Source organism: Melospiza melodia, chromosome 1 (assembly GCF_035770615.1).
Source record: "Melospiza melodia melodia isolate bMelMel2 chromosome 1, bMelMel2.pri, whole genome shotgun sequence".
NCBI classification, from domain to species: Eukaryota; Metazoa; Chordata; class Aves; order Passeriformes; family Passerellidae; genus Melospiza; species Melospiza melodia.
The window spans coordinates 19,885,234-19,904,609 of record NC_086194.1 but is presented as its reverse complement, the minus strand read 5'-3'; the positions used below and the strand labels follow the sequence as shown (position 1 = coordinate 19,904,609).

General features: G+C 36.0%; 1 protein-coding gene across 1 annotated transcript in view; it reads left to right on the top strand.

Moving 5' to 3' along the window:
• Window positions 1-19,376, top strand: part of PLXDC2 (plexin domain containing 2) — a 253,175-nt gene that overhangs the window by 183,788 nt on the left and 50,011 nt on the right. Inside the window, exons 7-9 of the mRNA XM_063150230.1 lie at window positions 6,233-6,332; window positions 15,205-15,300; window positions 16,223-16,304. Coding sequence (XP_063006300.1) covers window positions 6,233-6,332; window positions 15,205-15,300; window positions 16,223-16,304 — 278 coding nt within the window. The remainder of the gene's footprint in view (window positions 1-6,232; window positions 6,333-15,204; window positions 15,301-16,222; window positions 16,305-19,376) is intronic.

The following is a 19,376-nucleotide window of genomic DNA, read 5'->3' as shown; positions in this document are numbered from 1 at the left end:
CCCTTTATTTGAAGCCTTTATTCCATTATCACTATCTTAGCTTTTCATCTAAATGAGCAAAATTAAATAAAATTGAATCACTGATCAGACACAAGTTGTCTGAAAAGGGCAAACATGTCATTTATCATTTTAGACTTGGTCCTAGTGCTTATAAGGCTTGCTAGGAATTTATTTTCTTTGCAGTGCTGAATCCATTGCTTTCTGAGGAAGTCTTTCCATCTGGAGCCATTTCTCTTGCTGCTGAGTCACGTTGTCAGGTGCCCCATTAACTCCAGTAAGATTACTTGTGGAAGTGCTCACTAGCATGACTAAAAGGTGCACAAGATTTCTACTGTCTTTTTGGTGCCAATTTATTTTAACATCACAGTTCATCAAAAATGACAGTGATGTATGGCAAATCCAAGGGGTCTTCATGGCATTGCCATTGGAAGTGCCCAAGCTGGAGCACCATGTAAGAAATACAGCAAACAGGTTGCTGCCAGTAGCTTCATCAGGCATCCCACGGGGGCTCTGTCTTGGCTCTTGTCTTCATCTAGAAGAGTCTACCTCTAAAATAACTGTGATTATACATTTAAGGCAGATACAACTAGGGACTTTTATGTCTAATGCACTTTGGGTAAATTTTACTTTTTATTTCTTATTCATTCAAACAGTTTAAGAGTCCCTTTGTCCCATTCTTCCTGCTCCCAGATTAGGTTTGCTACCTCATAAACCTGGTGTTGTCCTCCAAGACAGGATCCCAGGGAGGTTTGTTGAATACCAAAGGAGTTGCTCTGCCCAATCTTCTGCATTCTGTTGTTTTCCTCAATAGAAAGCAACCTGAAATGTAACAGTTCTATCCAAAATTTAAAAAAAATAAATAGGAAGGGAGCAGAACCATCAGAAAATACAAAGACGTTGGAATATCTTTCAGAAGAGTTAATTGTTAGGAGAAGGAGTTGTATGATCAAGTTTTCAAAATGTGAAAACAATTTGAAATATAACAAGCTCCTATAGCAAGTAAATTATTTACTTATTTAGCAATTTACTTCTTTTACAGTGCATGCATCTCCATGTTAAATGTCACTTTGCTTACACCAACACTATTCTAGCAAACGGTCAATATGTCAGGAAACATCAGCTGGCATGCAAATTTTACTGGTGTACCTCTACTACATATGAAATTCATTACAGTGCAAACAAGCCAGCAGAGTACAGGAATAAAGAAGAATTTGGGGAAAGGCATACTTTTTATGTATTAGTAGTGAATTTCTTATGTTCTAAATTTTACCGAAGTTCAATTCTCATGAGTTTCACTTCTTATTAAACAAAATAACTATTCTATATAGTCTTTTCCCATTAATGCTTAGAGCTAATGTTCCTTAGTGTAATATTTGGTTTCTTTTTTTATCCATGATTAATACAGAACAAATTAGGTTCCATAGGTCTTGTTAATTGTTTAGGATATTTTTCTTAATATCATTGGAGAAGGCTCACTTTGTTCATTAAATCGTAATGACTCTCTATTTATGTAGTCGTCCAGAAACCATTATTAAAGTTATAATATTTGCTCAAAATTGCCCAATATGTGAGTTTGGGAAATAATTCTAAAAGAGGCTTGTAGTAGAATGAATTTCTATTCTAAGAAGGAGACAGAATTAAATTAAAATTATTAAGTGCTAGCACTTAAATAAAACTGATGCCCCTGCTAGGCATGAAAGAAAATACTCTGTTTTCAGTAACAAGAATTCAAACCTTGCTATTGTTTCCTGAAAACTAAAACAAATTTAAAAATAAATAAAAGCCAAAAAGTAACCCAAGGAAACAATTACAAAAAAACCCCACAAAAACACAAAACCACAAAAAACTAAATTAAAAAAATCCCATCATGCTATTCTTGCCTTTTTATTGTAATCAAAAATATGGACATGGAAATTATTTTTGATTTTTGAGGTGCTCAATTTACACAAATTAAAACTCCTGATTTTCATGCAGTTTAGCCTGTGGGCTAATTAATTACTACTTGGGAAACTGGAAATAAAAACCCTATATAAACACCATTATTATTTTGCAACATACTTTGGTTCTTATCTTTGACTCAGGTTTGAAGTGGGGCAGTAATTGCAACTTGCTTACCACCTCTTTCAGAATAAGTTTAGAGACCGTGATTTTATCATTTTTTGAAGAATAGGATTCTGATATGACCTTACAGTTGAAAAGGATAAAATTTGAGAAGTTCCATGAGAAATGCTGTCTAGATTACAGATCCCAATGATACATAGAACTCAACATAAATTGTAAATTCCCTTCTCCTTACTGTTGAAGTATATAATCCAAAATATAGACATTAATGGCCTCAGTGCTAGTGTGGGAAGTTTATTCATAAACTGCTGATTTGTACAACACAAAAGATCACATTTTCTGTGGTAGAGCTAACAGATGGCTTAGAATTATTCTAGCTAAAAGCCATTCTAAGAAGGTAATGCTGTAAAATCCTTGCCAACCATTAGCAATCACTTGCAGGTTCCTAGCTCTCTGCTCAGCCATTTAACATGTCAGCCTGTTACGACTTATCTTGCCATTCAGGTGAGAAATCCAGAACAGCATCTCTCTGCTTGCTATCTATGTTTTGCTGAAATATTCCATAAGTTATTTAAATATTTACTACAAGCTTTCTGTCAAAATAGAATGTTTCCTAATCAAATAGCATATGGTAAAAGTCCATTTTATCTTGACATCTCATGCAAAAGATTTCACCTGTAATATGGCACTCAGTACATACATTACCAATTTCTTTTTCCGCTCTTTAAAAATTAATATATGTTTTTGTGAACACAGGTAGAATGGCACTCTAGTTTTTCAGAAGAATAAGAGTGTTCCTGGGTTGTTGATTGCCTTCTACTTTGGCTGCATTTCTGACTTCAAGATTGTTTCACACAGGCTGCCCTTCAGTTTGAAGATCTGACTATACTAATTTAATTTTTCTTTTTTGATCTTACAGAAGCTTTTGCTTCTAAGCCTTGTTTCTAAAACATGTATCCAAACTGTGTTGCTGCTGCTTCTGTTAGACTGGACCCTACTACTTTCTTATTTGTTTTAGAAATTATTTTGAAAGTTCCTTGCTCTCAGAAGAATGCTCAACACTGGAATATTGACACCTGCAGGGATTTTGGCAAAATCCATTGTTATTTCTGCTTCAAATTTTTCTAATTTCTCTTGAAGTTTTTCTATATATTTTCTGTTCAACTTGGCTACTGCATCTTGCTTTAATATCACATATCACTGAGTCATTCATAATTTCATTAACTTTCAAGGTCTGAACCAGGCTGTAATAAAAATTAATAAAATAAAATAAAATAAAATAAAATAAAATAAAATAAAATAAAATAAAATAAAATAAAATAAAATAAAATAAAATACCCAAAATCCTGACTTGTGGCATTAGTACTGCAAGAACTCACCACTCCTTCCCAGAAGCAAAAAAAAAACCAAACCAAAAAAACCCCAAAAAATGAAATTGCTTGCTTTTTTCATAATTTTTGAGGGAAAGATGCAAATTGTTCAGTAATTCAAAAATTCACAATAAACATGTGAAAAGGGACTAGACTAAAAAGAAAGGAGTCTCATTCAAGAAGGCCAGAGTGCAGCTTCTCCTGATTTACATTCACACGATACAAATGAGTATAATCCTTTTCATGTGTCAGACACTATTCATGCATTAAGATAACAATTTTGCCACCATCTTTTGTCACAAACCTACTAATTCCAATTCCAAATACACTCTTCTCTTCAACTGCTGTGTTTCCTCTCTAACTTTCTCTTCAAAGTCATTGCATCCTCTTCATCTTTACCTTTCAATAGGTTGTCTTCAGTATCCTCCTCAAAGTCCTTTAAGACAGTTTCTTTGATAGTTAATGTAAGCTTTTCTTTCCAGTGTTCTGAGACTATGAATAATTCCCTTATTTTGTGTAAGCTTTCATGCTGCAGAAAATTTATAGACTTAGTTCTGAATTTAGTGAGTCTTTTATTTTGAAGAATTTGAAAATATGGCTTTTGGCATTCTTCTGTCATATTATCCAGTAACTGCATCTGAGCCCAGCCGATATAAGCCAAATTTAAGCTGATGTATTTCTAGCAGTATTTTCAAGCCAGTTTTTTTTTCCTGTCATTTTGACAACATGCCACAAGCCTTTTTTATACCACACCAGATCATGTGTGCAAGAACCCCAAAAAAAACAGTCACTAAATTAAGTAAAAGGAATGGAAATTTATGACAATGTTTAATTCGCCAGAACTTACTTACCAGTGTAATTGGGAAAAAGCAAAACCAAAAGTTATTTTGGGCACAAGGAGAACTACTGATGCTTAACTCAAATGCCAGAAATCATGCTATTAATTATCATGTAGACAGAACTGAATCCTCAGTCACTTTATGAATACACAGCTTTTTACTTCAGCATTTTTCTGCTATGTGAAAAATACTGGCCAACTATATAATTTTTGTGGTTTCACACAATTAAAGCCATAGCAAGCTATTGGGTTATCTAAACTAATACCTTGTGTCTCAGTTTCTTACACTTGATCGAGTTCCATCTGCCCTCAGCCTAAAAATTTCTGGTTAACTGAAGGGCAGCTTTGAAAAGTAAGATATCCAAATATAAGATATCTGAAAACAGCAACTGGCAGAAAGTCATAATTGCTCATAGAAAGCTGTGGTTTATTCTACTCCTAAGGTACCTGCCTGAAGTTTCCAACTGCTCTGGAAACTGCTTATATATTTCTGTGCTAGAATAAAAGACTTTAGTCCCTGAGTAATTTCTGCCTTTTGAAGAACTTGTTTGTGGTAATCTAACCAGCTTTTCAGTATTTCATCCGGAAGTCAAATAGAAAGAACATTTATAACACTTCTGTTAATGGCATTTGAGAACTGGAGAAGTTTACAAAGTATTTTTATGGCACTTTTAATCTTCCTTCTCTTAATTTCTGGCATCTTTTTAAGAAATGTATAATTTCAAACTCTGTGTGATATATCAGCAATGATTAATTTTCAGGTGCAAGTAAAATGGTCACCCCACATCTAAGCTATATTTCACTGTGTAACCAAATATCATATCAATTACGTTTTCTTGCTGAGATGTCCCCTCAGACAGCTGAAGTTGTTCATCCACTACAGCACTGAGATTCCTTCTAGAGCTGCTGCTTCCTACACCATGGTCCCCAAACTCTACCTTGCACTCTTTTTTGTCTGTGTTATAGCTTTGCATTTTTTGCAATGACTAACCTTGCTAATTGATCCAGGCATTTCATTATTTTTACTCTGCTACTGCCATCTGGAGAACTGCTAGGCAGTAAATTTATGTTTCCTTCTCAGTCTTGGGTAGAGCTTTTGAATGCTGTAAAGGCACACTGTCAGTCTGAGCTGCTCCCTTAGTGGTGGCTGCTTTTTGTGACCAGTCAATCTATTTACCTATATTAATATTGAAGAAATTCTACAGGTCACTAAATCAAACATCTCAAAATATTTCAGTCTTATTATATCTGTATAGAAGTATCAGCCAAAGCCACAATCTTGTCCCAAGAATGGAATCAAACCCGCCCTTTGTTTTCATGCAGCCTTGCTACCTGTAAATCTGTAACATAAAGCTGGAATGGTCTTTGACTATCTACATATTTTTATTCCTTCCTCTAGGTAATGGCAGTTGAGCATCTGGAATTTTCCATGTTTACCACAACGCTGTTTCCCTGCTATTCGAGAACATAATAAATGTTATTGTAATTCAGTCAGAACTCTTTACAGATAAAAATTCACAGAGTTTTCAGTGCAAGTTAACTAAGCCATAAGTTTTAAAACGTCCATTCCAAGCTGAACTTTCACAGTTTTTGTGTTCAACAGTAGACAGGAGGTATTGTCTCCTCATCCTTGAGTGTATTGGCGCATCATCTCACTTTTTCTTCAGTTGGGGGAAATAAATTACTGGAAATTACTATGCTTTTCTGCGTTGTCACTGACAATTTTTCTACCTCTAAGGGTTCATGCGAAAACAATGCAAAGAAAATTGAGATAAAATACAAAGGAAAACCAATAATTTCTATCTTCAAATAATTCTTGGTTCTATTGTGCTATGTTGTGTAAAATATATATTTAGGACTTTTAAGTTACACTGGTTAAATGTTCATTTTGGCAGTGCTTTTTATTTTTAATCTTTTTTCCTAGTTCAATATTTCAATAATATCTTCCTATTTTGTCTTTTAGATTCCTGTTGCTGTGACACAGATAAGTTCAACCAACCACCCAGTGAAAGTGGGACTTTCAGATGCATTTGTGGTCGTGCACAGGATCCAGCAAATTCCCAGTATGTAGAATTGTAGTGGTGCTAATGGTTTGGAGGCTGAGAAATTAGTATAAGCTGATTCCATCAAGCTTGTGATTAGCTGCACAACAAATCACTTAGCTAATTTCAGCTTGTTAATTCAAGTGTAATTTTATTTGCTTGATAATTCCCAATATGGCTTTTCCTGTCATTGTTTCTTTTGAGCTGACAAATTAAGTAAATAAAATTAAATGGCCAGTCAAATAATGTCAAGTTCAACTCTCAGCTGGCTCAATTTGGTTTTCCATAAGATTCTTTATCTGGAACATGCTTTCATATCCATAGTAAAGAAGAAGCAATCTGTTCAGAAAAAAAGTCTGTATCCAAAAATATCCAAGCTGGAAGCTCTTGACACCTTATTCTGTATTTCAAATTCATGTACACATTTTAGTGACAGGAAAAAAGAGGAGATGTAGTTATTAAATAACATCTTGAGCTCACATATTCATGGCAACAGTATTGCAGGTGGAATTTAGTCTTGTCTGGCTTCAGTTATACTTTGCATGGCTTCACTGAAAACAAATAGTAGGAAATAAGTGTGACTTTCTTGATGCTCTAATGTACTGTGTACAGAACCCTTTGAGGCTGTTTAGCCATTAGAGAATATGCTCACTTTTCAAGTCTACTAGGTTTGCTTCAATATTTAGAGAAAATTTACTCAGATCAGTTTTCGAGGAAGCCCTAATTGCAGGGCACAGATGGAAGGAGCTGTGCTTGAACCAGGCTCCTAGGGCTGACTCCAGGCACATTCTCCCAAAGTGAGCTCTGGCAGACCTGTGGTGCTCACAGGGACTGCCCTGATCCAGCCCAGCTTTCAGACAGACAGCAAATGGGGCTGACACTGAAAAATCCAGCGCTATTGACCTCTCAGCTCATCCTATCTCCTCATCACATATAAACAGTCTTTAGCACCAGGGAGCATCAATCTCATGTCTTGCATGTCCTGTCTTGGGGAATGTGGAAAATTTCAGTACTATTTGTGACTGGTGAGCTCAGAGTAGTGTGAAGCACGTAGCATGCCACGATTTCACGTGAGACAAGAAATTTCTTTCTGAAGTATGATAGGTAGCTGTGCCTATGTTTGCCTGGATTGGTTTTGAGTGTTTAAGAGCAAATGAAACTAGGGAACAAATTTCAGTAATTTGAGTGATATTTGCAAGTAAATCATCTGAATATTTTTCAATCTTCAGTTTCTAAATATGGATTCAGGAGGAAATTAGGTTAATTGACTATGCAAACAGTTTATGAGACTAGTCATAAAGCAATTCTATCCAAGAGATGCAACAGGATGATATTTTTTGACAGCAGGCCTCCATAACAAAACAACACTAAATCACTTGTATTAGATTTACGTATTTTGTATGGAAAATATATAGTAGATGTGAGTCTTTATTCAAGTCTGAATGTTTCTTTTTGCAGAAATATTTCAGACAAGCACTTGTTTTTACTACCAGTAAATACCATTGGTTTTGCTGAATGCAGAGTGACTTACTAGGCTTCTGGTTTCAGCATATCTATATTTTTTTTTCCACATGACACTTTCTGCTAACAGAAGTGAGACTATAATGTGGATAAGGAGTATAAAATGTGCCACTGCTACAGCAGTTTTGAGAGCATTATTAATGTATTGCTGTTTACAATGCGTTGCTCTTGCCCCTAACTACCAGTTCTGTGGATGGTGGTAATTCATTATTATTTTTGCTAGATTGCAGCTTACACTAGAGTTAATATTAATCAAGGGAACCATCATTTCACTTTAGATTTTCCTGAAGCTGAATTGTGTGCTCAATGAAATAAGTTTATATTGATGTGTACAGGCAATAGAATAGCACCTTGACAGAGCTGGTAAATAATGTTGGCCCATAGAAAGCCAGTATCAGATGCTCTTAAAATATGCATGTTCTTGAATTCTTGTTTTTCAGAGGTATTAAATCAACTATGGCTCTAGTCAATTACTGAAAAAATGATATGGTAGAATTGTTATTTTACTTTATTTGTTGGCTTCTTAAGACAATGGAAGAATATAAATTGTTTCTTGTCCCAAGAGAAGGCAAAGAAGTATAACTACTAGCTCTACCTTGCCACTTTATCAAAGATTTTTCCATCAAAAGAACCCAGTCTCCCTTCATGTTCATGGCTAGTTATTAAAAAAAGAAAAAAAGCCAAAAATCTTCCCCCTCAAATAATGCAAATAAACCACCCCAAACTCTACTGCTTCTTGTTTGAGCTCTGTCAATTGTTTTTGTATATATTGTGCATTTGAAAAGGAAAGAGATACTAAGAACAACACAACCCTGTTTGAGTAAATATATCCCCTCAATTTTTAAAAATGCTGAGAATCTTTGGTGCCTTCTGTATGCTCAGTATTTTAAAATATAATGGATGTAGTTTATTAATGTAATTTTAGAAGATTTAAAGCTTATCTATTTATCAGATTTTTTTCAGATATACTGTCCAAAAGATTGGTAATAACTTGTTTAATACTTCTGAAAGATGAGTTCAAAAGCCAGGCGAACCTATTTCATTCTGGGAAGAGAAAACATGCTTTTTGATCAGCCATTTAATTTCAAAAGTGCATTTTAATGAGTTCTGAAAAGTCTTGAAGAGCCAAGGGCTAAAAGGAAATATTTTTCTGAACTTTTTTAGAAGGAGGAACTTGAGAATATTATACCTATTTTTATTAATATACTTCTTCATAGAAAGACTTTGCAGTAATACCCCTTTTATCTGCCCCTAAAAGCACACAGGCACATACACTTGTTCACCTTATCTTTTAAGAGTTAGAACATGGAGATAGGAGATTTTTGGCAAGTGGCTTTATATCTGTTTGAGTTTTTGTTGTGCTTTTTTTTTTTTTAATAAATATTTCCTTGATCTGCTACTACCTCTTGCTTATAGACCATGTCTTTATATTCCACTTATAATTATATTATTGCAGATTAGCAACTATTTTATATCTAGATATAGATATGCCTGTATATACTCTAGAGGTGTTTAGTTAAGGGAAGTAAATTTCTGTTTGACACCAAGGTTAACCTGATAATTCTGAGATTTTTATGACAAAGTGGCAAACTAGGTCCTTTGATTAATTTCAGAGGAAAAGTTTCAGCTCTTTCCAGGTAATTCAAATGAAGTTCCAGGCTCTGGAACTCTGGTTCTGATATGTAAGTAAGAGTGACCATCCTGATTTCTTCTTCTTCAGACATGTTGAACACTTGCACACCAACTATTTTTCCTCTTGTAACAAACACAGTGAGAGTTTCATGGATGTCTTCCAGCTAGAAACATGATTGGTGATGACAAAGCTGGGAGCTTTACATTTTCCTCCAGCAAGACTTTTTTAAACACCTTCACTACTTCAGGACCTTTGTTCCTTGCCCACCTTCTCCAAACAGCTCCCCTTCATTTCTTGTTTATTTCTCTGCCATCCTTGTTATTCTGTTCTTGGTCCTTCTTGCACTTGCCTGTGGTGTCCTTTGCTCTCCCTTCTGCAGACTCCCAAGAGCTCTCTTTACCTTAATGACCATCTTTCTTTCCCTCTGTTTTTCCTCTCATTCAGGGTTAGTGTGTTTCTCTCCCTTGTTTCAGAGCTCTTCCCTATTGTGTTTCAATTAGCTTTTTGTTGTGCAAGAAGAAGAAATGAAAAAGCATTTCCTGCAACCCACTTTTGTATTTTAGCAATGAAAACCGCACCAGAGAGCCTTCCCATATTGTGTTTGTTTTCCACAAAACCATGAAATACACTGGGAAATGAGAGAGTGCCAGATTCAGGGGATCTACACAAGTGAATTACAGTCTTGCACAAAGAGAAAATGGGTAGTAGGTCTGTCTCCACAATGAGACATACTTCTCTGTGATTTTGGCATCTACTGTATTAGATGCAGCTCTTTTAGGAAATCCATGCCTTGACAACTTAACATTTAATCACACTGAAATTATTCAACAACACTGTGTGCAGAAATTAAATTGTAGCTGAGCTGTGTGTTAGTAATATTCCAGTTTCAGTGCAATTAGTGTCACTCAATATGTAGTGTAACTCAAGCATATAATTGAGTGACAACTCTGCATGTTGTAAATGTTTGCTCAGGATGTCTCACCATTTTGTTTACAGCAGTGAAGCCCCTAAAAGAACCTTAGGATTACCTTCCTGAAGGGTAAAAGACCACTGGCCATTTATGCTCTGATATCTATTATATAAAGGTGCAGCACCACTTGGGAAATCAAGTCTGATTTCCTGCTGCCTTACTGGCAGTGTTATCATTTACCTCTGCGCAAAATGGGCCCCAAAGTTATCACTCTAAAATCATAGTATTTATTCTCCTTTTCACTAGTGTAACTAATCCCACAGAGCCAGCTGCTCCAACCATGAATGTTTGTCTGCTGGTCCAGAAAGGTTTATCCAGGTAGCTGGGTTCCTTGCACTAGATATCTGATTCAGGAGCATGCTGTTGATCTTTTGTAGCATAACAATACTGCCAGGACTGGTACAAGTTGGTCAAAATTTAAAATGTTCTCATAACTGGCCACAGACAGATCTCAGAGTGAAGCGGTTTGATGCATGGTGGGATTAGGAAATAAAGCAAGTTTTTCACACCTAGATCCTGTACTAGGAGTTTTTAGCTGGCAACAGGTATTGGGGCAAACCTGGAAGGACATGGAGAGTTTCAAAGTAAATCATCTGTGGTAGGTGCAGAGCATTGTGGAAGAACATCTCTTAGTACATTGTTCATAAAGATGTTTCCAGAGCCTACCTCAATGGTTTGCTTGACAGATTTGAGGTGCAGCTCCCAGGTTTAAAAGGATATTTTTAGTAATTTTTGTGAGAATGATAAAATTAATACAATTAGGGAATCTGAATTTTTATCTAGATTTAGATGTGTGTTATATTCAGAGGAGCAATTGTGGAGGGGTTTGGATTGCAGGCATTGGTTTTTAGTCCCAGTGTCAGTGCCTCAAGAATTAATTAGTAAATATTGATAAGTTTAGCAATATAAAGCTGTTAAAGAACAGACACTTTGACATCCTAATTCCTTTACCTTTTGTGGTGACAGCGATCAGATATACCAGGCTGACAGGTTTTATTCAGCCAGTGATGTCAAACAATGTCTCTGTCAAGCAAAGTCAGTGGCTGTATAACACAGCAGCTGTGCCCCTCCCTTCTCTATGCCTTATATTTTCCACAGATTGCTTGCAGCTTGTTGGATATGTTTCATAAATTGTTTACTTCAAATTGACTTCTGCATAATCAAATGAACCCGCTTACCATTTGTGTTTTCTCTATCAGCAAGACTTAAAAGTGAAAGTACAGCTGTATGAATGCATATGGTCTTGTTCAGCAGTTATTTCTGGGTATATGGCCAATCCAAATTCCCTTGAAATCTTTCACTGGAAAAAAGTCTTTATTTGTGTGAACATATCATTTCAAAACTCAGAATGACTTCTCCAGTATTTTCACATATCACTGTATTGCAGTGAGGAATGGTGTATGAGGAAAAGCCGTGATTATGTAATGGAAAAGATACAGAGAGATTATGCATCTGTCAGCCACATATTTAGAATAGTTTGTTATGAACTACTGACCCTTCAGACATGTTAAGAAATCATTGGTGCTCTCCTGGCACTGCTCCCTCCCCAGAGTACTCTCCCTATTGAGTACCTTTAGTCAACTCTTGCAGTTCTGTTTCAAAGAATACTTATATATAGAATTATTAAATTTAATACTACTGTGATAAAACTACATAGAATTATTTTGTCACAGCAGAGTCTTGCACATCTATAATTTACCGATTTGTTGCTTAATCCCTTGAAAGAATTCTTTCAAATGGCCTTCTGACCCCCATGTTATTTCTCTCAGTCAATGAGGAATGTGTTCTTACCTCAGGTAGCTGGTGTTTTCTTCAGGTTCTTCTGCTGGGACTGTACCTTTGGCCTGTGCTCAAAGATAGCACAAGTACGTGCCATGAAAACAAACCAAAAAGCAATCTGAACCATCTGTGAATTAAACTAAGTGTAAAAAAAATATAGTCAGTTATTAAAAAATATGTTAAACTTTATAGCATTTAGTAAAAAGTGTGTTTGAGAAACCCAGACTTGTAGAAATGTAAAATACTTTCATGACTATGACTAGGAAAAGAACATACACATATTTACTGAAATTCAGAACCAGAAATGGTACTTCAAAAGCATAAAAAAGTCCTTTTCCTTTCTTCTTTTCCCTGCTAGACCTGATGTACCATTTCTTTATAGCAAAATACCTGCACATGATGCTTGAATATTGATCTGTTACTGCATCAAATTATTTCACTAGTTCTTGTCATGTTAAGGTCTGCACTGAGGCATACATGAGCTCATAAGCTCTTTGTGATTCTGCACTAGTTCTTTTTTGTTAAAGAGCTAAATAGACAGCATAAGACAAAGAACAAATTCTACCTGAGGGAAATGCAATGTCTGTGCTGGGCTGAAGCAGGAGTGTGTGAAGAGGTCAGGGGGAAAGCGTGAGGGAAGAGTATTCCCTTTCCTGTTTATCCTGTTGGGTTTAGGGGTTTTTTAACCAATTTTGATAATGAAAACCAGCTCACAATTCAAAATAGGGAGAGAAAAGTGGATTTTGAAGATCTAAGCATGGTATGTTTAAGTCATACTTTCAAACTAATCAAGCCCTGCATGTTTTTCTAGCCTGGTCAGGCAGATAAATTTGAATGCTCACGATTCCAACCACCTGTCTGCAAGAATATGCAAAGATGTTAGAAGGTGACTATGCAAATACCTCTCTGTGCTTAGTTTATTACATTAGATAGATGCCTTATATGCAAACTTACCACCTGTGGTTGACACAGTCATCTTTGTGAAGAAAAAGATGAAATTTGAGTCTCTCGGGCAATGGGATTTAATGGAATAAAAAGTCATGCTGAAATATGCATGATTAGAATTTTTTTTAATACAACATGCTTAATTCTCTTTAAAGTAGTGTTTTTCAGAAATTTCATGCACTGGGTGAGGTAAAAGTATCTATGCCCTGAATCTCTGATTCTTACTGAGTCTTTGGAAAGCCAGAAGCTCCTTATTTCTTGTAAGCCCTGCGAGGAACCTGTAAGGAGAGATTCAGCATTAACAGGATTATAGTGTACTAGTCTGTACCAGTACAAATGAGATGCAGTTCAAATAAAGTGTTGACACCCAGCATTTTAATTTATGTATTCACATTCACTTGCTTTTTTTTTTTTTTTTTTTTTTTTTTTGACAGAACGTTAAAGATTTCTGTGGAAACAAATTAAATTACAGCCTTCAGCATTGGCAGGAGCTCATTTTAAAGGCATTTTACAATCACTTTGATTGGGCTTTAAGGAGACTGACCATCCTGTGAGCATAAACCTCTTGCAGCTGGCAAGAGATTGTCCCCATCCCCACAGAAAATTAGCTTGGTCTTGAAAACATTTTCTCTCCAGTAGATCTGAAGGACAGAGTTAAGGCATTTATTGGGGTAAACTTTGGCACGTGCCCATATCTGTCTTTTAGCTAGTCAGAATGACTTTGTAGGTAGCACATAAAACTAGCTCAATATAGGTTCATTTCATACTGAAAGAGAATTCTGCTACCAGGAGGGGTGAACTCATAGCAAAGCTTCAAATAAATTGCAAGAAGTTGTTGGCAATGGTGCTGATTTGGAGCTAAATAGAAATATTATTATCTGAAAGTGAGATACTGCCTACTTGTCCCTGAGATGAGGTAAGAGAGGGCAGAGAAGCTGCTTCCTCAAGCAACAAGGTGTGCTCTAATCCATGTGGGGCTGGCAGCATAGAAGACATCCAAAGTCTGAGTTTGTGACTGTCAACAAGTCCCTTTTCTTCTGTTACATGTAGACTAAGACTGGTCATTGGCATGGATAATCTGTTACTCCTTTGTATGTAACCTTTAATTCCTCTCTGGAATGACTGCAGAGGGTCAGTGATTGTGTTTAGCTCTGATTTCAGTTAGTTTATCAGACCTTCAAAAAGAACATAAATATTAAACCACCACCTCAGAAAGCTGTCATTTTTATGTCAGGTTGGTATTAGAAGTTGTTCTTTTGATTTTCAAATACACAAGCTTGCCAGTCTATATTTCAACTGTATATATAGAATCTGGAATTTTCAGAACACATTACAGGATATTGTTCTGGCAAGTAGTGTGTGATTTTTTAATGTTTATCTTGTGCTTGGGTCTTATAGTTGCTTGTGAGTTCAAAGCCCTTCAGAACAGTACATTGACTATATTGAATTTCTGCTTTGAGAAACAGGTGCAGTCAGCCTGTGTAAAGATTATGCACAATGGCTGTTTAGGAAGATTGTCTTCTCTAATATGCTACAATATGAAAATATATTCTAGTACACTTAGATGTGAGCTATCTTGTAGCTAACAAATTTGATTAAGCAATTAAATAAGTTTTGTTTGCACATTTTGGCAAGAACTGACAAAGTGAGTATATAAAGCATTTCTCTCAAATCTATAAGGTGAGAAAAATGTCTTAGGAAAGCAAGGGTGTATTTGAAATACACCCTAAAATGTCTGACAGTATACCCTCTAGAATTTCTGCCCAGATCATTGACTAAGATGCTTGAGAGCACACTCAGCATTTTCATAATTCTTTTCCAGGAGAAATTCCTTTTCTGTCAGTTCTGAGGGCTTCTCCACTGAAAAATTCTCTACCAATCTTTACTTGTTATTTTGTGATATTCAAAGTTAAAAATATATTCTTGAGAAAAGTAGTTGCCATATGTGTATCTAAGGAACAGTGTGCATTTAGTACATCCACTCTTTTTCACAATCTAAAGACTGGAAAATAAGAAAATATGATTTATTTTTTCTTTCCTGTCAGATGTCCGCAGAAGAACAATTTATGAATACCACAGGGTGGAGCTACAGATGTCAAAGATTACCAATCTCTCAGCTGTTGAAATGATACCACTTCCAAGTAAGTAAAACATTACATAAGCAGGAGCCAGATTTAGAAATCATCCATCTCCCTCTCCCTCCCAGCAACACATATACAATTTCAAATATTTTGTTTTATCTCTGGACTTGGAATCACAAACAGATTCATTTATCCTCTCCTAGATTCCTGAATGGATGATGCATTATCCAGTCCATTCTCATGTGTCTCAAGTTAGTTTATAGGTACATAGCTCCCAGTAGGTTTTGCATGAAATTTGTGCCAAATAATTTTTTCAGAAGAATGATTATATTGCCTTTAAATACATTTCCTCAAGAAAAAATAAAGAACAGTTTTCATGCTTGCAATGCAAACATGAATTCTTCTGTGTACTGTGCATCACATCACGAAGGCATATCCCCAAACAAATGGCTCCAAGTATTTTGCAGTTGATCAGGCTTCTTTTTCAAAGGTAAAACTACATTGCTTAGAAATCTTGGGGTTTAAAATGCCAGCTGTACTATTGTAAAAATAGTAGAAACATCTATTTTTCCTTTTCTTAAATTCAGGTTTAGTTCTTGCACATTTATATGTCAGTCTCATTATCTGCTTATGTCTGAGTGTTAGCAGCACCAAAGAACAGCCAGAGAAGAAAGAGATTTAAGGAAATACTTAATATTGAGCAAAAAGATAAAAATTTAGGAACAAAGCTGAATGAACAGGTGTGGAAGTAGGAATACATTTACAAATGGAATACAAATGGAATACCACAGATGAAATGTACTTTTGTGTACACAATTGTGCAAAGCATTATAACAGGCTGGGTTCAGGGTCTTATTTTAGATATGGTTGAACCTGTTGACTTCCTAAATATGTATTATCAGAAAATATATTCTTCTTTTGTGTTTTTTATGTGAAACATATATGAGACTAAAAAAATAATTTATGTTTATCTACATCCCAGCTTGTCTCCAGTTTACCAGCTGCGGTCCCTGTGTCACTGCCCAGATTGGTTTCAACTGCAGCTGGTGCAGTAAACTCCAAAGGTAGAGAAAATAATTTCTTTCCTTTTTATGTGTGCGGATATGGAGCTGTGCTCAAAGGCTATGCAAAACCATTGCCTGCAGGTTATTCAGCATTAAAAGTTGTTACATTTGTGTTTATATATATGCATTCACATGAACATAAATCTCAAGTGTGATCACTGGCAGCTCATCATTGTCTCATTTCACTTCAACAATTAGGCAAAAATAGTCAAAATAGTTGACTCAGGAGTTAAGCCCTTGTTCTTGTTTCTTCAGTCATACTTTAAAATCCTTTTGAAGTAGAAAAAGAAGGAGATGTCATAATAAAAATCATATTTTCTCCCTACATCATTGGCTTCATCAAAAATAATTTAACCCCATGGAGATGCAAGGTGTTAATATAGCTGTAAAAACTTCCTTATTAGCAGCAGGGAGACCAACACATCCAGACAGTCAAAGTCCTTTCCTTTTTTAACCTGTCATTACCCTTGGTGGGTGCATTGGGTCGCCTCAGGTTCTCAGTGACACAAGGACCAGGACAGCCAAGTCCATGGCAGGAGTGATTCAGACTGTGGAGCAGCTGAAGCACAGCCAGCAAAATGGAAACTCTGCAACTGCAGCTTCTCAAAAAGTTTTTCACTCACTGACCTTCCCTGACCATAATGATGAATTTCATGCCACTTCTCTGAAACAAAATGCAGTATCATAATGGACATTCATTGTTGCTGTGCTCTTCAGCTCTAGTTATTGGCTTTAGAAATACTTTGTATGAAACTGATGTATACTGAAACAAGAAAAAGTAATTAACATTCTAAAATAGTGCAACATTTTGACACCATGTTGAAGAACTGGTAAATAGCTGAAGAACACAGCATAGAATTAGAAATTTTGGGTCAATTTTATAATGTTTTCTTAAGCTGCAACTCCTGTAGTAAGTCACTTAAAAAGTAACTCTGTTCTCCATTTGCCTTGCAAAAACCTTTCCAGTGGAATTAGAGCTAAGACAAATCATGTAATATAAAACATAGAAAATATATTGAAGAGCAGTATTACTTCTAGAAAACTGTTCCAAACAACAGTTCTTGGTTGCTTTAGCCAAATCCTTTCTTTCACCATTGCTTCATTCTCTTTCCATCAATAGATGCTGTAGCACTGAGTTTCTGTTTGCTTTGGTTTGAGCAGGGCTTTGTGGCCAGTGTTCTCCTTTTTGTTTGGATAAACTCCCTTACATTGTAAAATCCAGACCTCTTGTAAAGAGCAGGTGCAGAAACCTTCAGATCCTTTTTGTTTCCCTCTAGTTTGCAAACACCTGAGTTTCCTAAGTGTTGACATTGCTGAGAAATACGTTTTGCTCACTGAGGCACAAATTCACTGTGGAGAACTAAGTTTTATCCTTCTGCAGAAGCAGAACCAGTCATGTAGCCACACTGTGTTTCTTTCTGCTCATTTAGGAGCGTTTGTGGCTGTTCCCTCACAACTGGAAAGGTGTAATTTACTGCTGAAAAATGCACAGTCTGAACACTATTTCTATTCAATTAAAGTTTGAATGAAGAAAAACTAGGGGTTTTTTTGCATGTGGAGATCAAAGATGAGCCTGCTGTGAGGTAGTCCTGTACTGTTTCCCAAAAACAGCTGTCTCCACTCTGCATTATGGCTGTGCTTTTGAGAAGATGCAGCAGGTAGATTGAGTAGCTTTATTGCTATTAATTAGGCCATTACTGACAGTAGTGAGACTGTCACTTCATGCAGGTTGTCTTTGGGCATTGTTTGACCACCAGCAAAAGCAGGAACTGGAGAGGATTCCTTAGAAAAAGGATGGATATTGAAAAGGAAACTAAGAATACACTTCTACATAGAAATTTCAGTAGTATTAAAAAAGTCATACCATACAATTCTTATATGTCAGAATGAGCAGTATTCATTCAGGTTTTAGAAAATGGAGAATTTTGTATAGAGTCATAAAATAGCTCAGAATGGAAAATCCAGACTTACCTCCCACTCAAACCTGGGCCAGCTGTTAGATCAGACAGGTTTCTTCAGGACTCTGTTCATCTAGGACTTGACCACAGAGGCTGTGGTCAAGTCCTAGATGTAAAATCCTTATACAGGATTTTACACCTAATCTGTTAGCTTGCTGTTTCCTCTGGAAACATGGCTTTGGTGGGTGACTGCTTCAGGCCTCTTTTTCTTTCTTGGCCGCCCATCTCCAGTTTCTGAAATGAGCAACTTCAACTATTTCATCTCTGTGGAGAAAGAGATCTGAAATAATAAATGGTTAAATATTTTGTGAAAAGAGGCAACTTGCTTTCCAAAATGTGAAAACTGAATATTTATTTGCTTACACTGCAGATTATTGGGATGAGGAATCATTCTGTCTCATCTTTGAAAATTTTCTACCAGTTTTGCATACTCTCTCTGGACTTGTAGTCTAGTGCCTCTCTTCCTTTACCTTGCACTTTCTCAGCATGACTAATCATTTTCAAGAGATAAAAAATTTAAAAATCTTGTTCCATTCTCAGTGGCAATGTCTAGTTCAAAGAAGAGTGCTCAGAATCATTTGCTTCAGTACCCCATTGTGGGTTTTTTCCTCTCAAAAATAAATTTGCTCTGTTAAAACGTTCTTTTTGCATGTGATTAGGAAGCATTTCCTCAACAAGAAAATCTAATAGCCTGGCTAAAAATCATAAAGGATGGAAAGTTGTTAATTCCTACCTCACAGTCCTTCAGCTTTTTCTGTATGTCACTGCTCTTCACTCACCAGTCTTGTCAATCAGTGGAGACTTTTATCTCCTGTTATGATATACATTGCTCTGCTCCACTAGGATAAAATCAGACTGAAAAACCAAGGGCAAAGAATTCCATGAAGTATTAACTTAGACATTTCAGAAGTGCCTAAAGGATAAAGAAATTAATATTTACAGTCCATTTTCAAATGTGTGCTCATAGGGTTTTTTGAAGTAGGAGAAATGCTTAGGAACAATGCCTGAGTAATTCTTCTCAGTTGCAAATCTGACTGAACAAGAAATGAGGAGCCAAGACTGCCTCTCCTGTCTGTTGGCAAATCCCAGAGTGGGGAAGCCAATTAGCCTTTGT